This window comes from Chenopodium quinoa, unplaced genomic scaffold (genome assembly GCF_001683475.1).
Source record: "Chenopodium quinoa cultivar QQ74 unplaced genomic scaffold, ASM168347v1, whole genome shotgun sequence".
Lineage (NCBI taxonomy): Eukaryota > Viridiplantae > Streptophyta > Magnoliopsida > Caryophyllales > Amaranthaceae > Chenopodium > Chenopodium quinoa.
This window is the reverse complement of record NW_018744041.1, coordinates 893602-918377: the sequence shown is the minus strand read 5'-3', so window position 1 is coordinate 918377 and position 24776 is coordinate 893602. Positions and strand designations below refer to the sequence as shown.

The 24776-nt window shown below is 32.5% G+C and overlaps 2 protein-coding genes across 3 annotated transcripts; both read right to left on the bottom strand.

Annotated features, from left to right (window-relative positions):
• Positions 1–4347: 4347 nt before the first annotated feature.
• LOC110690417 (sucrose transport protein SUC3-like) lies at positions 4348–17815 on the bottom strand. Of its 2 annotated transcripts, none has more exons than XM_021867243.1 (14): positions 17296–17812; positions 16174–16239; positions 12916–13014; positions 12765–12829; positions 12592–12676; positions 12481–12514; positions 12259–12358; positions 11487–11562; positions 7908–8222; positions 7163–7306; positions 6763–6996; positions 6587–6650; positions 6459–6502; positions 4348–5063 (listed from the first exon to the last, which is right to left on the bottom strand). In XM_021867243.1, exons 1-14 carry the CDS (start codon positions 17554–17556, stop codon positions 4896–4898), a joined length of 1755 nt encoding a protein of 584 aa, XP_021722935.1. In that variant the 5' UTR covers positions 17557–17812; the 3' UTR covers positions 4348–4895. The 2 variants fall into 2 exon arrangements, with proteins under 2 accessions (XP_021722935.1, XP_021722936.1); XM_021867244.1 differs by having other exon boundaries at positions 4951–5155; positions 17296–17815.
• Positions 17816–22141: 4326 nt separating this feature from the next.
• LOC110690589 (transcription factor PRE6-like) lies at positions 22142–23939 on the bottom strand. Its single transcript, XM_021867449.1, has 2 exons — positions 23357–23939; positions 22142–22673 (listed from the first exon to the last, which is right to left on the bottom strand). The coding sequence occupies exons 1-2, from the start codon at positions 23489–23491 to the stop codon at positions 22524–22526; spliced, it is 285 nt and encodes a 94-aa protein (XP_021723141.1). The 5' UTR covers positions 23492–23939; the 3' UTR covers positions 22142–22523.
• Between the last annotated feature and the right edge of the window lie 837 nt (positions 23940–24776).

The window sequence follows — 24776 nt, the reverse complement described above, 5'->3', positions numbered from 1 at the left end:
TTTATTTTAGGTTCTTATTAGTGGGTCTACATACTAAGTACTCTTAGTTTGATATAACTAAAAGAAGAAAGAACAAATAAGAGAATGATTACACCTTTATAGAGACATATCAAAACGCATTACACTAAATTAACAAAGTTAAGAGTCCCAATACATAGGATGATTAGCCAAGCTTTCGCATGAGAATGTTAACCATGATGCCAAGTACTATTAAAGCATTTGTACTCATATACAAAAGTGCTACAAAGCATGATATTTTATGATTTATTTAAGATAATGGTAAATTAGGTTCAAACTAACACATAATTTTCTATCATGAGTGTCAATTAGTTAAATTTTAAACCTTTTGAATATTAAATGTAAACAAGTGTACAAGTTCACGCTAATAGTGATGTTATTCATCCTTCAAACAAAAAAGATGTAAGATTAGACATAATACTATTCTCATATGTCACTTAAGGGTTTAGTATAACATATAGTGTACGTTTTACTGTGAAGAAAATTGAACATACACTTATATGCGTCCAAAAATAATAATAAAAAGTTAACATCAAGCATAGTAATATTATTGTATATTAAAAACCAATAATATGAAGACTGAAGAGGATAGGCACAAAAAAAAGAGCAACTTGATCTTCCAACATTTTGATTAGTTAATTTATCTTCGATATTTGAGATTAAGACTTAATAGGGGTGTAGACTCGCTTAACCAAATATTAATATAAAAAATCTGATGAAAAGGATGGGTGATTTGAAGGCAAAAATTCTTTATTCAAATTGTATCAAATTTGACCACAAAGAAATCATCTTGAATTTTCTACATTTAATTGTTGATTGGCATGATTACCAAATATGGAAAAGTAAATATTATAAATGTGATATTATTATCCTAGTAGCATAATCATGAGCAAGTAAGGCTATATACATTCTGAAAAAAGCAGAAGATTTAAGGCAGATATAAACATAGGCTAGATTTGAGTTATACTTATATGCAGGATTTGGAAGAGGAGATCTTGAATATTTGATGTATACATGCAATGCATGATGGTAGAGGGTGATATAAATGTGGTTGTCAAGTGTATCTTTTTAGAATATCAAAACCAAAACAGTGTAACAAAAGAGTGTAATCCAATTGAGAAAATTTTTAAAATTTGGGACCCACAAAACACTATTTTCTACTATTGGTGGGGTGTTATGGTTGGGTAGTGGGATCCCACAAGTTAAAAATAAAATATATCTTCCCAAAAAAAAAAAAAAAAAAAAAAAACAAAGACAAAGCAAGTCTCAGTGCCATCACATGACTTTATTAGTTGGAAGCTGTAAGGGTACCCCATAAGAATTGGGTGGAACCATGTTCTTAAGTACTCTCAAGGTCACCCCTCAAAAAAATTAGTTAAAAAAAAATTAACAATAAATCATATTAGTGTTGAGATCGCTTGTTAATACACAACTTATACTATTAGTATTTTTATTGACTTATAAACAATTATACAAATATTTGATAGTTTGAAAGCATATAACAAAAAGTATCATATCCAATTGAATACATCTTGCCATTAATACAATTTATCAAAGTTAATCAAATGAGAGTACATTAATAGTGTGCAATACAAACGTTATTGTCACTACGAAAAACTTAATTAAGAGCTTGTTCGTTATCGTCTTTTATTTTTAATTTTTAGTATTTTAGAAAACTAAAAACCAAAAATAGAAAATAAGAAAAAAGAATTTTTACTTTTTTCTTTTTTTCTAATAACCATTATTTTAATAAGTCAACTAATTTTTTTATTCTTAATACTACGTATAATGAACCATATTTTCCTAAAAAAAAAAAAAGAACCATATGACATTGAAAATAAAATGGAAACTATAATGAACTATTCGAGCTTTTAGGGTTTGTTTTGTTCACCTTATTTTCACTTAATTTATGAATAATAAGTTCAAATAAGTTTAGTCCAGAAAAAATAAGTTCTAGTAAGGGCTACATAAGTACAAATTACAACTAAATAAGTTTTAATAAGTTCAGGTAAGTTTAAGTAGGTTCAGATAAGTTCAAATCAGATCAATAGAACACACTCTTAATTTGATGATTTTTTGTTCTGTTTTCATATTATGTAAAATGACGTGCGATTAAACTAAAAATCTAAGTTGATAGTTTAAACTTTAAAATACCATAATTGATTTTAACACTCGTACTAGTTGTAATATATATATATATATATATATATATATATATATATATATATATATATATATATATATATATATATATATATATTTTGTCATTGTTAAGAGAGTCACAAGGGCGAGTGATGAAAATCAATACTAGAATCACGTTGAACCGTGAAGAGAACTCTAACCATTTGAGTTATCCGGTTATCCCTCACTCTCACTAGTTACAATATACGGAGTTCTACCTTCGTTTCTTATCAAAAGGATATACTACCTCCGTTTCTTTTTAGTTGACACGTATTTCTTTTTAGAAAGTTTTTGTTTAGTTGACACGTTTTCTTTTGGGATAAATTTTTTACCTTGTATTTACAAGCTATCTCACTTGTTTTTTTCATTCTCTCTCACTCTTCTCCTCTCCTTAATATATGTGCCTAAATCAAACGCATCAACTAAATAGAAACGAAGGAAGTAATTTGTAATACATATTTTTTTATTTTGTTACAAATAATAAAAATTTTAAAATATATAAATATATATATATATTTATTTAAAAAAAGGGGAAAGAAGTGAATGTTCCCATCCACATGGCCTCCTAGATGTAGTGTGGTGAGCTAGCTAAGCAGAAGCACAGATCCCCATGTGCCTCTTAACCTTAGCGTCATCCTCTCTCTTTCGATAGTGATTCGTCAACCACTAGTTTATACTAATATAGTACCACTCTACCTTCTTTCTTTTTCCATATCTTTCTTCAATTTCCTATATTTATACCACTACTTTTTTATTTTTTCTTTATTTATTTTGTAATTGATTTATTATGAAAGGCTAGCCAGTCACCAAAGTTTAAGGAAGGAGACCAAATTTAATTTAAACAATTGAGGAGATAATATGTGTTGTTGGAGAGTATATCTCTTCGATATAACATGATCACTAATTTATAACTTGCAAACAAATTTCTTCTGACATCGATTGAAATGCTCTCTACGTCTCTAAATGTTTGCCCACAAGTCATATTTAACTTTACAAGAGAAAAACTTGGTATAACAAAAAGTAATGTGTGTGAGAACTAAGTTATCCCTCTAAAATTTATTATACCTGCAATATGATTTAGGGTCAAATGAAAATTTCTTTAAAATGAGAAGGATTTTATGTGCTTAATTTTTGTACAGAATCTGCACATTTTTTGAACTAAATGTGAAAAGGAGAAAAAAAAAATCATAAGTTAGTAAATTTTATGATTTTCCAGAAAATTCAACTCATTTTAATAAACTTCTCATTGAATTCCAGGTAATATTATTATTTCCAGATAAAAAACAAGGGATATTGAGAATGAGGCCGTAGACAACATAAAATATGAAATTGGTAAGACAACACTTAAAGATCGGAGGAGATGTAAATCAACTTGACTGTGCGCATGTTTAGCATCGTGTGATTTTCATTTATAAGTTCATACAAAATAGTGTACCATTAAAAATGCAGTATAAGATAACTGCATAATAATACGAGCATGAAACATGATTAAAAAGTGTTGGATTCTAATTGATTTATCTTTGAATTGTGTCAATATTGATACATGTGTCTAGGTACAAATCGCGGTAGGGCACTCAAATTAGCATTGGGGTGAGCTATGGGAGTAGGCGAGTGAGCTCGGTACAAAGTACCTCGATGGGACTGAGAGTTGTGTTGTGAGTACTACACGGCGAAACCTAATCAAAAGCCGGGAACATGTTAAGCTATCGGGAAGGGGCAGTCGAAGATGGTGAACAACAATAAGCAACAACGTATGATATATGGTGTTAAGGAGGGGTGGGTTGTGCCATTAGGTAGCTTCATTGTTAGGCGAGTGTACATGTCACTTTTGTTGTATAAAAAAACCATCTATATACATTCTTAATTCCACCAAAACACAATCTATCGCTCGCTAAAACTGTCATTGAGTTACCTTCACAAACATTCATCTCGACATAATACCAAGTATATCAATTGGTCATGCATCTTTAGGCTAATTTCTTCATTTTCATTCATCAACTTAAAATTTATTCTTAAGAAACAATTGAGTTTAACCTGAAAACTGTAGACTAGATCAGACCATTCCTTTTCTTAAACATCATTGTACGAATAGTGTTTAAGACAAATTTCGTAATTTACATTCTCAAGAATAGCATGCAAGAACAAGAAAAAAAAAAGAGAAGAATTAAGACATAACATTACAGAGCCCAAAAAGATACCATGATTCATATAGTGTGTACAAAGCGTAAAAAGTAATACAGATTTACCTTGCTATCACAGCAGGCATCCCCCTAAATATCTAATTGCAAGCAGCTATTCTATAGGATGTGAAAAACGCAGCAAAATTAGTGCTCTAGAAGACCATAGAGCTTAACATCATTTACAAAATTGTATATTTTTTCGCCTATCAGTGGGTTGAGAACATGCCCTTAACCCTTTTTATACGTAAAATTACACGGGGTAGCACAGCTCAGTAGCTCACCTCCTGTATGTAATGTAAGTTCCTATCAACGATAGCCCTATGTATTAACTATAAGTTACAAATGCCAAAACGAGGCTAAAAAATGAATTGAATGATCGTGTTAGATGATAATTGTAGGGCGATAAGCTGCACATGAGTAAGGGGATCACTCCAATGCATTATACCTATAGTTGGCATTTGTGTCAGCTGATAAATCACATACTCTGTTTGTTAGGCTCATTGCAGGTAAACGCTATCACCCAACATGCATGCCAGCTGACTTGAAGCTGCCAGAAATATTAGGCATCTTCAATGTTGCAACAACACCAGCTGTAAGTGCAGCTAAAGAGGCCAAAACAAATGCAGGTACATTTCCTCCACCAAATAAGGCATCCCATGGCCCAGCACCAAGTGATACAATCATCTACAATCAAGCAGACATCCGTTTAGAATATACTCCTAAAAATAACAGCCTCTTTGTTTCCATTACTTTGTTCTCCCTGCAGCCTTTCCCACCTGTTTGATTAAAGCGCCATAGGGCAGCTCTTTTTTAAATTTTATTTTAATATGTTATTATTTTTTATTGTGTGTGTGTATGTGTGTTCTTGGGGAAGAGGGAGGGGGGGGGGAGTGGAGGAGGGGAAAGCAAAAAAAAAAAGACTAAACAAGGTAAAAGACAGCCAAGAAATTTTTTTCCATTCCTATTCATTAATTGTCAGCTTGAAATAGTAGATAATAACACATTTATGAAGGAAGGTTGAACACAGGCTACTTGATTCTTATAATTTGTTTCTTTTTATTTCTCTATTTGCCACAGGTTTGACTGTCTGATCAACTTGCTGTGCTAAGTTTAATAAGATAACTCAAATCCTTGGAGTCTAACAATATTAAATTACTAATTTTAAAAATATATTGTAAAGGTTACACATACTTCATGATTACAAACTATGTTTGCACGAAAAGAGAAGCCGAAATATAGAAATACAATTTCAAAAAATTAGGAAACATGAAAATGCGAAACTAAAACTTTATTTTTGCTGTAATTAACAAATAAATGCAAATAAACTTGATGGCAATATACACTTCTTAAAATCCTGTGATTCTCCATGAAGAGAAACTTATCAGCCATTGCTTAAAATAAAATTTCCAGCCAAGTTTGTAGACACAAAAAATGATATTCATTTTCAGTGATCATAGATTAGAATTAGGATAAGCAATAATTAACAAGGGTGATTATATTTCTAATTTCTCTTATTAACACACATGTGCAAACAAATACTACCTCCATTTCATTAACGGTTTTAACATATCCCCTATTATTTTTATTTTATAATGTTCTAACATCTATGTTACTCGGACTCGGGTACCCATGTCCGATTTGGCTATTTTATGAAAAATTTCCATGATTTGAACTAAAATGAAGTGTCTAAGTGTCCTACCCACGTCCGAGTGTCGAGGGTCCGACACGGTACTGGTAACATAGCTAAACATATCTACTTTATTCCATATTAAATAAACCCCTTTTACTACCTTCTCTTACCCCACAATATTTACGCCTTCCACTCTCTCTTACTTTATTTACCTTTTTCTTACACCCCACCCTCCTTTTTCCCTCACTCTTTTACTATATCTACCTTTTTCTTGCACACCCACCGTTTTTACATTCTTTCCTTTGCCTTAATTCTTGTGCAAACAGTAAATGTTATAAGCATTATGAAAGGGAGTTAGTATAACTACTTTAGGGCTTAGTGCAAAACTAAGCCTATCCATCCAGATAAGTTTCGAATGAAGGAGAAACTAACTAAACAATGCAAATTACCTGAGGGACAACAATTGCAAGATTCAGAACTCCAAGTGCCAATCCTACATAAATATAATTAATTCAGAATGAAAAAGTAGGCATCAAAGCTAATAATTATAACACGAGAGACAACCTGTTAGACATACCTTGACCACCTCCAGAATCGGCAGTCACTGAGGCAGTGACAGAATAGGGTACACTATAAGTTATCTGCCATGTAGGGGAGATTCATAGGAGAGATTATAATACAACATTAGCCAAATAAATACCACTTTTAAAGATGATAAATAAATTTAATTATTCCAGGAAAACTTGGTCTTACAGAGAGAGGGAAACCAAGAATGGCAAATATAACTAGGGCAGCAATCCTGGTTGATGAGTTTTCTCCAATCACATGTTCTACACCTTGGGAGTAACTTTTGAGAGAAACAAAACTGATCACAGCAATGCTAGCCATGCAGATGAATACAATAAAATTGCTCAAAGCCCACACAACTTTAGTCCCCAGATGCCGGCACATGGGTTCGATTAAAAAAGAGCCAACACCAAGGACAACCTACAAAAATGCAAATGACACAAAACTATAAGCTTTCACAATAAAGGGGGTTAAAAAAAAGGGCCAAAACATTATTATTTTCCAATGAATAAACACCAGTAACAATTATCAATGTCACAAAACTGCATTAGCCAGAGAGAGCAAATGTAACATGTTTAGCTCTTACTGAATTTAGAAGCAATCCGACAGCACCTTCTCTGACACCATGATCGTAGGCTTTTACTTTAGAGGCATTTCCAATAGGATCCCCATGATAGACTTCTCTTCCCATCCAATCAGTATCAAAAAGCAAAAATGGAAACCAGGAAACCTGCATAACAGAGTAGAATATATTTATTGCGGAACTCTATGATTAACTGTAAATTAATGTCATTCTATTTCACCCTCACATATTAAACCTACTATACAGGAAAATTATTTAAAGAGAAATAGTGTAAAAAAAAAATAAGAGAACGACTTAAAAAGCCATTTAAAGATAAATAACTTGTCAAAGTTTGTGTTAATAACTTTTGACCCATACTATTATTAAATGGAGGGCTATGTAGATTGGAGGGTATAAAAAAGGGAACAATTCAAGAATGAAATATTGAGAGACTTGTTGTCTTCTTTGTTGCTCTGTATAATTTGATAAAAAAAAAAAAAATAATCGAATTTGACAAGTAAAATATCTGTAACTGTACTTGCCAAAAGAAGTCGACAAGTATTTTGATATTACATGACTTTTGACTTTGATTATTTTTAAATAGAAGGTAAATTTTAAAAGAGACAAACAAGTGGCAACAGCCAACAGAACTAGAAATACTTTTAACAAGGCCACTTTCTCAACCTCATCAAATATAGAAATTGTCTCAAAACACTCCCCCCTCTCCCCCCAAAAAAACAAAAGGAATATAAAAGTAGGGAAAGCATACCCAAGTGAGAGCTGTTACAATAAGCACTGAATGCATTGCAGGTGGTAGATGTCTTAAGCTAGTCAACAACTTCACCATAACAGCCCCAGGTCCGTCATTAAAACCTTTATCATGATTTTCTTCATTCCTTTCAGCATTCTCAGTGTAAGGCAGCGAATTACTATCGTGGGGCTTTGAATTAGAAAGTTCCGTTGACGGTCGTTGAGAGTCATCTAGTAATGGAGCAGAATCTGATAGTCTCTGAGATGGATCTGCATCTAGGGGAACTTCTTCGGCGAAGTAAAGAGTTACAAGCGTACATAACATCAAGAAGACCTGCATTCATCACATATGAAACCTTTGAGTCTGCTTATACCATAGAATAGCAATTATATAAAAAGATCTTTGGCAATTTTCTTAGAATTCTTGCCAATAAGGACTATAAATTGATTGTCAATATAAAGCCAATGCCTTCAATTCTTGTGGAAGCTGGAGGGATATAGATAGGTTTAATATGTAGGCAAAATCATGTCAACAGTAGAGTACATTAACTAAACTTTTCTTCTCTCTCTTGTCCTCTCTTAATTTTCTGTTCTTTACTCCTCCCCTCCTCTAATAGTTATGAATAAAGATAGGGAGAGAGACAGATAAACCAAAAGCATGATATATGCATAACAAAAACAAAAATAAAAACCTATATAGCTCCTGATAAGTTGGTGGATGAGTAACATTCATATGATCTTACAAGTAGTTGTTGGTTGCGATTGCAGTGGTTACCATAGACTACTAGAAGCAGTATCCAACAGGTGCTACATCATGCATCGTGGCTGTCACAAAATAAATGGAAAAAAATTGAAGATTCCACTACATCATTGTAGCTCAAGTGATGTGTTCATTTATGTTTACAAATTAAGCATATTTACTTCTCAACACCTCTATCTTTTCTTTATGAAGAAATTAATGAATCTCAATAAGCAGTTACTAGTTAGACTAGTTACCCAACTAAGACTAAATTTTTGTGTATGAATCTGAGACAATAGAATAGCGACCTTTAACTAATGTCACGTGAATTCCACAAGAATTTGGTCAGACCTATCAGACAAGCAAAGTACATCTTCCAGGACATCATAATAAGCAACAAACAGGGATGAAATCCTCACTCTAAATTCATAAATGAAAAGAGCACCATCAAGACACAGAAAGGAGGTGCAATCAACGAAGTTTATCTCAATGGTTCAACTTTCAAGTAAGAAGACAGTAGGAAACATACTTTCCGGCCCATTGCTTAAGAGAGGATTGCTTGCAGAACTACACAAAGTCACAAACACCATGAAAGACCCTAAAAGGATAGAGAAATTGTAAGGGGATACAAGAGAGGCACAAAGAAATTATAGCGTTGCGGACTTGTGGGTTATGACCCCCCTCCCCCCCCCCCCTCTCTCTTCTTTTAAAAAATAAATAAACTCTCCCGTCCATAACACTTTATAGCAAGCTTCACAAATCTCAACCAGCAAATGCTAAAAGAGATATACCTAGAATTAACCCAAATTCTAGAAAATGGCAGGGAAAATGAGCTGGAGACCTTATTATAAGAGAGTTAGAAAAGGTTAGTCATATTTAAGGGAATAAGAAGATTTCGGCTAAAGGATGTAGGTTAACTGGTAAAGAGTTTATTGCAGTAGAATTCATAGGCAAAATTTTATAAGATTCAATGATTTAATCAGTAAGAATTGATTGCAGTAGCTAATTTAAAGGCGTTGGGCTCAACTCCAGGACATTTCAAGCACGAGAGTAGTAAGGGTTTGTCCCTTGTTTTTATTTATTACTAACAAGACAGGACTACGGGAGGAGAAAAGATGTAGGTGGAGAGTTTATTGTAATAGAGTTCATAGGCAAAATTATATATGATTGAATGGTTCAACCATTAAGAGTTAATTGCAGTAGCTACTTTAGAGGTGTTGGGCTCAACTTCAGAATATTTCAGGCATGAGAGTAGTAACAGTTTGTCCCTTGTTTTTATTCATAATCAACAGGTAAGATGGGAGGAGAAAGGGAGTAATATGGACTTTATGGAGCTGATATATATGATAAATAAGATTTCAGGAGTCAATTTTGAGTAACACATGTATTTAATTGCCTGCTCAATAGTTTAGTGTAGGTCACTGGACGGTTATGAGAAGATAAGATAAAGCATAATTGGGATAATGCAAAGAAGACTGGTATAACTGGGATTATTGTTGTCAAATATATTGTTGTCAAATATAAACAATAAATCCAGGAACAAGCTCAAATACCTATAAGGCTATAAGAAACCATTACGACCTCCAATACGATATTATACCACCATAATATTAGCTTGATTTCCCACTGTTCACCACTACTGAGCCAAATTAAGATACTAACATAAAAAAGAAAATAGCATCACCATACTTGTCTTAATACCCTGCATCATTTATCAAACACAATTCTCAACATATCCTTCACCCCTTCTTCCTTTTCCATAAAGTTTCCCACATGAGACGGTGAAGAAAGGCCTGCCAAATTGATGTCAGCAAGCTCCTAACAATCTAACCTTAACAACACACCATTTTCCTCAGGGGTGTTAATAATAAGGCAATAGGTGCAACCAAAAAAATTATGCAGGATTATCGATGAAGATCTTGGATTAATGGTGGTTGAGTGGTTCACGATTCAGCATCAGCAATAGAGTCCCAGCAGGGAGAAGGAGCTTAGACCTTCCTCTCTTTTTTTTTTTTTTTATTTTTTTTTTTATTATTATTATTATTTTTATTATTATTATTTTTTTTTTATCCTCTCCTCAGTTCATCTGTTCTAAAACTACAGAAGCAACCTTACAGCTTTAAAAAGGATCATGATAGGGTACCTAGTCCTCAGTAAGTTACCCCCAAATATATTGGAATAGTTTCAGTTTCACAAAGTATTGTCATAAACAGAATTCAATCAGCACAATAGCACCAAAATAACTGCCAATCAAAGTAACAATATGTCAATATGATAGCAGCTAACAACAAGAAACTCCCTTACTTATTCACTCAATCAAATAGGTCACAGGAAAAATTGGAAATGGAATGGTTTATGCATGAGTGCATGAGATATTTTGATACATAAAAACCAACATGTCTTCAAGAGTTGTCAAGAAGCAGTGCAAATAGAAAGTTAGAAGTTCTCAGTAATATCATGATGCAAACAACAGTGTTCTATAGGTGATTAACAGCATATAACCCATACATGCATTATTCTCCAACAGGAAATATAAAGACAAATGGATATAGAGGAAAAAGTTACAAGTTTACAGCAGACACAAGCAGATAAGGTAACAAAACTGGCACTGAACAGGCTCACTAAATTAAGCTTGATGCAAGAAGATAAGCTATAATGAATATAATGATAGATTATTTCAACAACAATAACAAAATTAAAAAGAAAGAAAGCAAGAAAGAAAGAAAGAAAGAAAGAAAAGTAAAGATAGATAATGAATTAATCTTGGAAAAACATATTCAAAGTACAAGGACATTCACAGAGAAAACATAACAGCGTGCAGAAATAAGCAATAAGATAAGTAAGAGAACTATAACCTACCACTGCAATCAGAAATGCTGCTTTCAAATTTCCACAAGCTTCACAGCAAGCACGGTTTGTCAGAAAAGGGAACCACCTGCACATAAAGTACCAAAACAAACATAAAAAATAAATATAAGATAAAGTAAATATAATGTGAATAGAGAAGCAACAGTGGCATCTGAACCTCATATATTTACCAGTAAGAGGAATTGGATATTCTCAAAAATCCACACACACAAAATGAGCAAGAAAACTTTTTGAATGAAATCAAGCTAAAGTTTGTTGTTTCTAAACGAAGGAATAGAAGGAATGAGGGAAGAAAAAATGGAATGGAAGAATAAAGAATTTCTCAATAAGAGGGCTTCCCTCATAGTACTGATACTTCCTTGATTTAAAGACAACCTATAATCTCACAAAGAGAGAGAGAGAGAGAGAGAGAGAGAGAGAGAGAGAGAGAGAGAGAGAGAGAGAGAGAGAGAGAGTGAAAAATGTTGCACAAAACATGTAACACAGGTAGTATTTTTGTCATGAACTTTACATTGTCAATATAAAAAACAGTATTCCTCACAAAGTTTTAGAAAAATAATACAATCAAAACCAAACAGTTAAACTAGACAAATGAAAAGTCAGATTAAAAATGCAGCATTCATGACACTCCATTAAAATGATGAGGCATGAGCCATTCATTAGTTGTTTCGATCCATTAAATATCTCTGAGAAAGAAATTCACAAGCCTAAAGTAATTTTGATCCTATTTTGCAAAAACACCCCAAAAAAACAAAACCCTTACTTGTGCCAATTTCCACTAGCACCAGATAAGAACCCCAAGATGTTACCGACAGCCATCCAGGAGGCAAACACGGCATTTGCAGCATTCCGTTGTTCAGGTCCTAAAATCACAAGAACGCTAGTAGTAAACATCATGATGTACATAAGAAACTACACAAAGAGCATGATCACAATAGTAACAAGGAAGTTAATGTGAACTTGTCAAGAGATAAAACATAATCACCTGATAAATCAGCCAAAAGAGCTCGAGCTGGGCCCTGCAAATCAAAATGCTAAGTAACATATAGGTCATAGAAGAAAGAACTAGTCTAATGATCCAAGTTAGATAGCTAACCTGCACAGTATTATTAGCAAGATCCAACATCCAAAAACCAACAACAAATGTGATAGTTGCCATTGTTCGAGTACCTTTGAATGTACTGCCAATGAGTGAATAAAAAGGATTTATAAAAGAAAAAGAAAAGGAAAAAAAATTATGGCAAACAAACAACGATAAATAGTAGCAACCTGCAGTGCTCCTTGGTGTCTCCTAACAAATATCCAATGTCTGCAGAAAAGCCTATTATTATGACCTAAAGTAAATGGCTTAAATTCAGCAGCTAAATAACAATAATCACACAAAGATTTCTTTGAATAACATAAATCTACAAGTGCTCACAGCAGCAGAGATCATGAGGGATCCAGCAAGAATAAAGGGCCGCCTTCTGCCATATTTAGAAGTGCATTTATCACTCCAGATACCAACACATGGTTGAACCTGAACCAAGATAGCATTGGAATTTGGTAAAGACAAGATGCATATCAAATCACAGCTCTTTTGAACACAACCTGAAACTGATCCATGCAGCTAAGCACCAAATTCAAGTATTCAACGTTACTCAAGGCAAAAAAGTAATTATTAGATTTCAGCAAGCTTAGTTCTACTCAATTTATTCATCTCCATCACTACAATACAATCTACAGCAGTATTGCAGACTGATAGTAAGATAGGATCGATGATTGGGGTGTACATTAAGATTGCTTAAAAAAATAAAACGAACTTTAAGGTGCCTCTAGGTGAATAGATGATGAGAGAAAGATCTTGTGTCTACCATACTTCAGTTTCCCAATAACAAAAACTAGAGTATGATGCAAATGCACATGTTAGCCTCATACTAGGATGGCAATTTAGTTTGGAACCGACCCAATCCTAAGAAAAAAAAAAGAGAAAAATTCCAATCCAAATCCGCTAATAAGTACCGTAGTCCAAATCCGAGTCTGCCAAAAAAAGCCCAGCTCTGAATGAGAGGTGGATCAGACTTGGATCTTGTGTAGGGTCTGACCCGAGTGAACCGAGTCGGACCCATTTGAAGATTTGAGTTTTTTTTTGTTACATCTGACTCCATAAACCAATATGAAACAAGAAACCTAAGTATATAAATGCATTCTTTTCCCAAGCAGCCGCCACCCACTTTCTTTGGTTCATCTCCTATTCACCCATGTCATCTATTTCTCTCTCCCTTCTCAGCACCTCATTTTCTTAATTTCTCAGTACAATTCAAGAGAATGAGAATCTCTAGCACTATTTTATTGCTTGACTCTCACTCACACTCCTTTTAAAGAAGAAATTATACACGATCTTCAAAATACAAGAGGTCACCACTACTTAACAATAAAGCTAGTAAAATTGTGATTGGTTTCCTTGAAGAGTTTTTAATGGGAGTTAAGTCATCAATTCATCATCATATTCAAAGGGTTGTTCTTGGCCTTCTTATTGCCTTTTATTTATTTATTTATTTATTTTTTAATTCTTTTGATGTCAAATAATGTCATAATTTGTATTATATTACCCACATTTTTCATTCCTTTGGTAAGGTTCAAGAATAGGGATAGACAACATAATCCTTTTTGGGAGGATGTTTGGAAAGGAGAGCAATCATTTTGTGACTATTATCCAAATTTTTCTGTTTATCGGACCTACAAAACGCTCATGTGTCAGGTTTTTATTACACGATACATGGGAATTACATTTTAGCAAACCGCCATATGTTTACCCCATTTTCAAGAGTTTAAGGAGCTCTTCATTCTAACCTTTTGACTATATAGCTAACGGATGTGGGGGGAATCTAGGTGAGGATGGGAGATTCTTCACGGGATTTTTCTTGTATATTGATCAGATCCTCTCTCATTTGCTCAAATAAACAATCAAGCCATTCTGTTAGCAAATCTCACAGAAGGCGATGAGTCCTCGTGTTGTCTTCCTTCATGCGGACGTTAGCTTCAGGAAGGTTAAGTAGATTCTACTTTTTTATTCGAGCAAAATTATTTTACTAATTATATATTGCAGCTAATGAAACATATATTTTAAAGTAATAATCCATCAATAAACTATATAATCCACTTGCATTATGATTCGGTTAGACAGATTAAGCTAAAAGAATACTCCCTCTATTCCTTTTTTTTTCCCATTGTGTAAATGTGGTTCAAATTTTAAAAACTTTGACTATTAATACCCGTAAATCTATAAGTATATTAGTAAAGGAAAGGAAAAGAAGGGAAAGGAAGAGAAAGTAATTTTATTTTCTGATGTTTGGTAAATGTAAGGAAACGAAGGGAAAGGAAACATCTTTTATCTTTCTATTTCCTCTCAAATTCCTCCAATTTTGGGAGGAAAGGAAAGTGAAATTTCTTGTAAAAACTCTTTCCTTTCACTTCCTTTCCTTTCCTATCAATTCCCAATTCCCATATCATTGATCATATCAAACATGAGAAAATAAAAAAAAAATATATATAATAAAACTCACTTCCTTTCTTTTCTTTTCTATCAAATCCCATCAGCTAACATAGTCATGTTGTATATTTTACTAATATCAATTTTTTATAATTTTACGCACATGAAAACGAAAAATATACGTGTTTTAAGACATGTCTTGAAGATCATGAAAAGTCAAATGGGCCAAAAATATAGGGACAAAGGGAGTACTTCTTAAAGAAATCAATGTAAAGGAGGTTAAACATGCGTGTTAGCTATGGAGTACTATCTATTGGACGAGATCACTATTTAGTTAATCAATTAGTTAACAAATTTTTATTGAAAAAAGGTATTAGTTGGAAAAGCCCCAACTTTAGTAGGTACTCCCTCTGTCCCTATTTTTTTTTCCCATTTGACTTTTCACGGTCTCCAAGATGCGTTTTAAAACGTATATAACTTCATTTCTATACACTAAAAATTATAAAACCATGATATAAATAAAATATATAATGAGATGAATCTAACAAGATCCCTATGTATAAAAAAGCTAAAGGCACACGAAAGCGAGAGGGAATCTGCTGTGTCTAGGTTCGCCAGAGGCACACTATATGGGCTGAAGTTTGCTTCAAGTGCGCCTCATGTGCGCCTCATGTGCTTTTTGTACACCTAACCCAAAACGCTTCGCCCTAACCAAAATAAGCGCTCACCCCTATCGCCTTGCGCCTTAGGCGTGCTATTCAAACACTGCAAGATCCTATATGATTATATTATCAGTTGTTAATTGATGAGAATTTATGGTCAAAATTTTTAAAGTTTGATCCATTTATTTGCAATGGGGCAAACAATGGGGACACAAAGACTAGTAAATCCTCCATATGTAACTTGTATGTGACTACCTTCCACATTGCATTTCAGATTTGTTTCACATATATTCTCAGACCTAAGAAATATACAGTTTCTTATGACAACCAGCACAGTGGAGCAAGCCTATTGCCTAAGCCAATAATATATGAAAATGGTTTGATTAAGAAATATACAGTTTCTTATGACAACCAACATAATGGAGAAAGCTAACAAGGGGGGGGGGGGGAGAGGGGGTTGAAAATACAACATTAAATAGAAAAGGAGCAAGCAAATGAAGATAGATAAGAAACCAATGAAAAGTCTTACAAAACAAGGACTTACCACAAGACCTGTGATAGGGCCACAAAGCCAAATAAATGAAGAAAATGCATGTCCTATTCCAAGAGTCTGCAAAGATAGTAAAACCAGCAGCGTTAATCTAATATTATTTGGCAGATAAATAATAAAGAATAGCACTAATATTAAGCTTAACAATTAATATGAAGCAAAAATACTATAAATCAATAACTCAAACCAAGCCATTAAAAAGGTGCAGGGAAGTCCACATTGTCGCCCCCTAAGGCCCTAGCCAGTGTGAATCGACTCTTACTTAAATGGCCATCAGGTTAAAGACAACATGAAAGAATTTCCCTTTATTTTTTCTTTGTATTTCGACAACCAAAACACTCCCTTGAGTTAATATGATGAAGGATATCTCCCTGTTCCCACCATTGCCTTGAATGATAGACTAAAATTAGCAAAAAAAACGACAAGATTTGAAAACTAAACCCAAACCCGAAATAAAATTAGTGGGCTTGGGTCCAGCATATTGATCCATCTAAGTAAATAAACTAGCATGAAAACTCCATTTAACTAACTGGTTTGGGGTTAGAATTTGAGTTTAAGCTCTCAAACATAAACTTTATCACTACAACGCTACAACAACTTTTTAGATTTTTTCAACAGTCACATGACTCCATATCAATTAGTTTTGAAAGCCAGTCAGCTAGCCCCAATACTTTTAGTCAATACTGTTTCCTTGAAACTTAACACAAAACCGAAAACGCGACATCATAAGAAGGCCAACCAAACAATAAATTGTCTAACCATAATGTTACCCTAACAAAGAGACAACCTTTTTGACAAAGCCATGTGATCCAATTCCACTTTCACCACTTCATTCCTCAATAACCTAATCCAAATCATAATTTCTGAAATTACATCCACAAACCCTAAAAAAATGCGACATCCTCTTTGTTCACGTCACAACTCCTAATCAAACATTCCATAAATCAACTACAATTATCCACTGCAACAGTGCAACACTCCATAATCTCACTACAAAAACACGAAATTTCAATCCCTAACCCTAATTCCACAATCATACAATTCCAATCTCTAATAACAATCATCAATTCACACACAATTATTGAATTAATAACGACAATTAAGAAAAAGACGAACCTGAATGTAAGGAGTAAGAAGAGAAAGCTGAAGCGCCCAACCAAACTGAACACCGGCGGCAACCGTACAACTAAGAATCAATTTCAGCAAACTATTCTTCTCCGATCTCGAATCCGACGAATGCCGGTGAATTTCCGGCGAATCGCCGTTAACAACCCTTGGAGAATTACGATCAAAATCAACCAATTCAACCTCAGCAGCTTGCTTGAGGTGTTTATAGGGGACTCGGATCGATACCACTGAATCGGAGATGTCCGCCATAGCTGAGTCAATGACTCGTTAAACTCAGCGAATCGATTGGATTCAGATGAATGTCATGAATTTGGGAGATTGGATTGCAGATCTAAGAGGAGAAAGATTCGTTGACAAGTAAAGTGTTTGGGAGATTGACTATGGTGTTCTTTTTTTGGACCAAAAATGTTAGAAATACGATACGATGGTGTAACTTGTTTTTCTAAAAATAAAAAATGCGCGTGTTTGAATAGGGTGAAAGTTTGCTGGCTTTGGTTTGTTAAGCCACCCTGTTCGAGCATAAGGACTAGAGGTCCCAACCATCCAATCGAGAGAGGTCGGAAAGGGCAAGGCGGGGTTCATCATTAGAGTTTCAAGTTTTCAGACTTAGGGCTTATTTTCTTTATTAATTATTGTACATATAAAATCAAAATTTAGTCAAATTAGATAAATATATCAAATCAAATTAGTAAACATAATGTCAAATCGGGTCTTGTTGGATTCTTAATAATCTTTTATTACGGAGTAATATGTAATTTTCATAATTTTTTTTTTTACAATATTAAAGATATATAGCGATAAAAAAACGCGAACTAAACATGTCTTACTCGTATAGTCGTATTCAAAGTTTGGTTCACTTATACAAAGTACTCCCACACATGAAAGCCTAATTATAGGTTCATCAAACTACAAGTAATATTTTTTTTTTTTTTTTGGACAGTGAGTACTACTCCATCCGTTTTTAAATACTTGCTTCATTTCTCTTTGGCACGAATGTCGATGCTAATATTTGATTAATAATATCTTTAATCATCAATAAGTATAAATTCTAACAATTGAAAATTAATAATCTATTCACCGGGACGATTTCAACAAGTACCCACAAAACTATATTTTTACTTATGTATAAATCACAAACATTAGTCAAAGTAGGACGAATGAATAGATAAAAAATAGAAATGAAGCAAGTATTTAAAAACGGAGGGAGTAATAAACAAAGCAAACCACTAAAAGGACCAACTACGAGTAATAGTTAAATTCCAAAATTGATTTATACATGCACCCCCTCACATAAAATTTCGTTCACGGTTTGTTACTGTAAATAAAGTTGTTTACTAACAAGTCAATTGTTACTGGCTTTATTAAAAATCATGATAATCCATAAATTAATAGCTTTGAAGTTTAATCAAATAACGGGCTCAAAGAATCGATTTTAGACTTTGTAGTTGCTTGTTTTCTTGTACGTAGTATACTACTCGTAGTATTAATATTTGTTGATTTCACTTGATGAAGTGTAGCTTGGGCCGAGACATGCAATCCTAGGAGGCAATGAGGCATTGTTAGAGATAGTTTCTATGGGCCGAGGCCTTGATTAGTTTGTAGTGGGCTTGGCATAAAGTGTACATTGTACACATTCATTACTAAGGTAATCTTATTCACTATTTTTTCGATTTTTAATCACGTTAGTTTACAAGTTTACTTCTTGTTTAATCCTTTGTACATGGCTTTATGCCTGTATACAGTTGTGTACATTTTTTTTAGAAAGCTGACCACGACTAATTATTATTGAAACTTTAAGGAAAAAAATTGGATGCAATTGTGTACATTGGAGTATTCACGTTTGTCATACATATTTTTTATACGTTTGCCAATTTATATATAATTGAAAAAGGGAGAAAGTATGTAACATTTATTTACAACAACGGACATTAGTTAATTCAATTTTGTGCCTTATTTTAATTTGGGTGTGTTTTTTCCCTCTCGATCACACAATCTTCTTTTGATTTTTTTTTTTTTTTTGACGGGATTCTTTTGTTTTGTTTTGCTTTAATTAATATTTATATATAAATAATTATTTTAATTGATTATTATTCTTAACTTAGATTTATATGGAATACTTTGCTTAATGCTTTAAAAAGTAGTAGTAAGATTTTATCTATTCCTTTCAATTCATTCAAAGTAATAGCAAGCTTAAAGGACACTTTAAATGTTTTTAAAAGGCCGGGATATGAATATATATGTCTTAGAACATAGAGTGTTTGGCCACCCTAATAAAACATTTTAGTTTCGCCACTAGACTTGATTAATTATATAATATGAGAAGTTAAGTCTGCTGCTTATTTCATCAAGCTAGATCTAGTTTGGTGATGAGTAAAGTACGCTTTTGGATATATATGACGTGAGACTTAGGTTTAATTTGTAAATAATGACTCTTATTAATCTATCTACAAAAATTATGAATAAATTGAAAGGAATAGAGAGAAGACTTTTGAGTTTAATTTGGTAGCCCTAAAAGTGATGAAGGCTATTGCTCGTACATGGTTAATGATTAATGGCTACATATATAGTAGCTAGCTATAGTTGTTTTACTAGGTTGTTGTATAATAAAGATGACTAGGCATACCTATTCCTAACTAGATCTGACTAGAAAAAGCTTCTAACAAGTCTGACTAGGCATACCTATTCCTAAGTTTAAATCATACGTCGTATAAATTAAAATTAAGATAAGACAAGATAGATATAAGGGTTGTAAGATCAAATAAATAATTTTTGAGGCAATAAGATAAGTGAAATTAATTTTAAAAGAAAACTACCTCAGTGTAATCGGTTTTCACCTTTTATAAGCAAGTTGAGGGTTCAAATGAAACAATAAAGTTAGGGTTTAGAAGTGTTATACTCTATAGGTAATTCTATATCTATTATTAGGTGTATAATTTTGACCATGAATGCATAAACATGTGTCCATGCACTACTTTGACCTTGAATATTAGCTCAGTCTTTGCCACCAAGTCAAAATTTCAATGATATAAAGATATGATAAATAAGATAAGGTAAGATAATCTGGAGGTCAATATATAAGTGGAAATTTTGATAAATGGAACATTACCTAAGGCCTTATTTTGTTCCCTTGTTAATAAATTCAATAAGTTTGAATATTATAAGTTGAAGAAATATATAGTTAGCTGAAATAATAATATTTAGTAAAAATAATTTTATTTTATTAATTAAAAATAGTTTCAATTCAGTAAAATAAATTCAGTTTAGTAAAAATAATTACAATTTATCGGTAAAAAATAATATTTAATCTTTAATTGAAAATTAGTAACTATGAAGAACAAATATAATAGAATAAGTGAAATAAGTTTTAATCAATAAAAAATTAAGTTTAGTAAAATTAGTTTAAGTTCAGTATAGATAATTTCCATTCAGTAAAATTAACGTGAAGATAACGTGCAACGCCTTAGTAATTTGCTACTTGTGTTTTAAAAAAAAACACTAAAATAAAAGAGCATAAACTCCAATTAATTAATGAACATATATAACATCATTTTAATTGTAGCTCTTATGTTCATTAAAGTTAGTTTTCATGTTTATTGGTTTTAGCTAGGCTTGATGTATGTTCAATAAAAGTATATTGAGCATTGTGCGTACGCCTTCAGTATTATATTTGCGCCCTAAAATGACTTTTCAATTTTTACTATATATTGTATTGAGGTTGATAAAGAAAAGAATGAATTTGCGCCCTAAAACGACTTTCCAATTTTTTACAATAATATTAAGGAAAATATTAATTGTATTGAGATCAAGAAATAAAAGAACACAAAGTCTTAAATGTGGCTGGCCACACCGTGTGGCCAGCCACTATAGGGATTACTTTGCTAGTGTAATGAGGGTTACTTGACCAGTGTTAAAGGGGTTACTTCATCATTGTTATAGAGTTATTCGGTCAGTGTTATATGGGTTACTTGATTGGTATTATATCAGGGATTACTTAATCAATGTTATAGGGGTTACTTTAAGTGGTCACACGGTGTGACCGGCCGCACACAAGACGAGATGATAAAAGAATTTGCGCCCTAAAATGACTTTGCAATTATTTACAATAATATTGTATTGAGATAGCAAGATAATTAAATAAAAGAAATTAAATAATGCAATTATATATAGGGAAAATATGAATGCCTAACTTAGCTATAGTTTGATGAGCCATCATATCTTAATAATAACGGTATCAAATCATAAAAATCTCCCAACTTTTTGCTGCTTTTTTCATAAGATTGAATGAGTAGCAAATAATGAGATTCCAGCCACATCAATTATATAATTTCTGTATTTTTCTTACAACTAATTAATCTTGGCATTTTCTATGTCGGAGTGCTTATGAACACAAACATATTACATCGAGGGCTAATTAATAGTAATGTCGGATTATAGCAACTTGTTTTTATGTACTACCAATTGTCATCATCAACATTAAACAAATAACCTTAACATAACCTATTTTTTAATACATTACTAGTCAATGTCATAATCTAAATGTTATTATTATCAACCTTAAGCTAAGCTCAATTCTTAATTATTATTTTTCCAAAAAAATCCAAGCTAAGGCCGCAATGCAATAATGTTAATGCCATGCAACTTGAATAAAATAACATCACACTAATGATCGAGTGATAGGTATTGTACGTAGTTATGCTTGTTTGTAGGATAATCGAATTGTCTAAGTCCTGTACTCGAATTTCTTTACGCAAGTATTTCATTGTCTTTAATCGCTATATCTATATGCACAAAAAAAAAAAAAAAAAAAAAAAAAAAAAAAAAAAAAAAGAAAAAGTGAAAGTGCTAACCATGTACTATATTCATCTATCGTTCTCATCTTTAGTAGCGAGGACTCGAGAGAGATAAGGAAATATATTAAATTACTAAAATACTTATTATCAAAATGTAACAACTAATATTACTATTAAAAGAGCTAGTCAATTAAATACAACACTTGGAGATTTTCTCTCTCTCTCACTCAATCTAATCTCTCTTGTTGGTCTAGTTAGAGACCAAACCCTAGATAGAAGGGAGAGAAGCATTTTAAAATTCAAAAAAAAAAAAAAAAAAAAAACAAAAATAATAATTTTTGACCAAACTATCCAGCTAATTACTTAAAATAATTACTCATACTTTTTTTTTTTAATTTCTCTCTTAATTTTTTTTTCCATTTTTGTTTACATAAGTAAACTTCTAATAATGGCTGCTTGAGCACTGTCACTGTCAGTTGAAGCCAAGAGTTCGGCTAATCTGTCGCTTAGATCATCCACTTCCCTATGCAAGTTCCTAATATAATTGCAAGTCTCCTGCAAAACCCTATTTGCCGACTGCCCAAAATAAATAAAAGTAAATGTTAGTCAACACCATTTTTTAATTTGTACATCATTTATACAATATAAATAAATATTTTCTATGAATATAATGCACCTAGATGACTTAGGGTTAAAAAAAATTAAATGCAAGATAAGAAATTAATGGAAGAAAAAAGAGTCCCACATCACAAGCAAATTGTTTGCTAGTTGCACCACATAATAATAATAAATTTATTAAATATAGTTCTAATATAATGGGCATATTTATATATATGTATATAATGCCAATAATTCTATAACATCTAACTTATATACTAAGATTTAATGAACTTGTGACTTATCTACCCTAACACAATGGAGTCCACACAACATTTGTGCTTCTTCTCATAGTTTCTAAAATGTTCACAAAATGAAGAATGAATAATAAAATGTACATAATATTAATTAAAGTTACATTCTATTTATTCCTATAATAGTAATGTGAAAGCATTTATATCGTCATTTCAATGTTGTATACAGGACTCCAGAACCGTCACATATAGTGGGGTCTGGAAGATTCAGATGTACGCAGTCTTATTCATCTATCTATCTGTAAATAACGCGCAAAAAAAAACTATTTATGGATGCTAGCTAGCTAGCTATACTAGTTCGTATGTGTATGTATATATATATATATATATGTATAGGTATAAGTATACCTTGTCAGAGCTTCGTCTTCCACGTATCTCAGGAACAAGCTGCTGCAACTTGTGAACGAGGTCAGCTATTTGATCATCACTTATGGAAGAGACACCAGCGGATTGCTGCCTGGACCGTGATCGTCGGCTAGACATAGTGATGATAGTACAATGAAGGAGGAATTCGAAATGGAAGTGATCTATATATCAACGAAAGAAGAAGCTAAGAGAATGAAGCTATTTAGGTGAAGAAGAAGAAGAAGAAGCAAGAAAGTAGGAGAGTAGTATAGTTTTGTATTGTGATGTTGTTGTTTATTTGTCAGAGAATAAGAAAGAAGGGTTAGTATATAAAGGAAATAGAAAGAAACTGTTTAAAAGATAAAAATAAATTTTATATTAAAAAAAAAAAAAAAAAAAAAAAAAAAAAAAGAGGACAAAGAGGTGAGGAAAGCATGAAGAAGAGGGAATGGGAGAGAGAAAAGAGTGGAGGGTGTTGGAAGTGAAGAAGACAAGTGCATGGGAGAACGCAGTGGGCTAATTTAACTTAAGGGGATGGATGGATGGCTAGATACGATCGAGTAGCTTTTATTAAATATAAAATAACAAACAATATAATATAATGTTTTATGTTACATAATATAATTAATAATAATAAGTTGAAGAGAGAGAGAAAATAAAATGCATATATTGCATTGTGTATTTGTGTTTGTGGCATGTTATTGTAGGGAAGTGTCCTTCTCTTGGTGTCCCCAATTTGGGGTTAGTCTTCAAGTGGGTAAGGGAGAAGTGTGCTTCTATTTCAGCATACGAAAGGGGCCTCTTTGTGTCAGTCTTACCATGCATCCCCATGTTATCCTTGCTTACATACTACGACGCCCCGATACTCTCTCTGTTTTTTTTAAAATTTTTTTACTATATATGAACAACTAACTTATTAATGCATGGGGTTAGAAGGGGTAAGTAATGAAGTGGGAATTTAGGTAGTTTGACCAAAACAAGAAGTGTGAATGCACGACAAAGTTTACTAAAAGAAAACATGTGAAGTTGTCTTTAAGTTATCAATGAATTAATAAAATAGAGAAATATTTTAATGAACAAATGAGTAGATAAAGCTAAGTTCATATATGTTGATAAATGACCGATCGAGTCATTTAATAAATCGGTCCAATTTACATCAATTTGGTTATGATGATACATTTGGTTAGAGTCAAGTAAACTGACTGGACTACACTCAACAAATTAAATTAAAATCCACCTTTATAACAATTGTAGCAATTTAGGCTCATGCTTGTAGCATGTGGTACGTAGAAATTTTTTTGGACTTCTTTGATTTGTCCTTTATATATTTCAAGTCAGTGGCAAGAAAACATGTTATTTGACAAATGTTTTGTATCAAGAGATGCAACTCGATCATGTTCTAAGACATATTATATCCCATGTT

What these genes read in the sequence shown, in the direction of transcription:
- LOC110690417 (XM_021867243.1), bottom strand. Translation starts at nt 17,556, where the DNA reads ATGGCGGACATCTCCGATTCAGTGGTATCGATCCGAGTCCCCTATAAA. An exon ending in GCCCTATCACAGGTCTTGTG is followed by an intron (nt 13,015 to 16,173) that starts GTAAGTCCTTGT and finishes ATCTTGGTTCAG; the next exon opens with GTTCAACCATGTGTTGGTAT. An exon ending in TTGTAACAGCTCTCACTTGG is followed by an intron (nt 7,307 to 7,907) that starts GTATGCTTTCCC and finishes TCTGTTATGCAG; the next exon opens with GTTTCCTGGTTTCCATTTTT.
- LOC110690589 (XM_021867449.1), bottom strand. Translation starts at nt 23,491, where the DNA reads ATGTCTAGCCGACGATCACGGTCCAGGCAGCAATCCGCTGGTGTCTCT. An exon ending in GAAGACGAAGCTCTGACAAG is followed by an intron (nt 22,674 to 23,356) that starts GTATACTTATAC and finishes TATTTTGGGCAG; the next exon opens with TCGGCAAATAGGGTTTTGCA.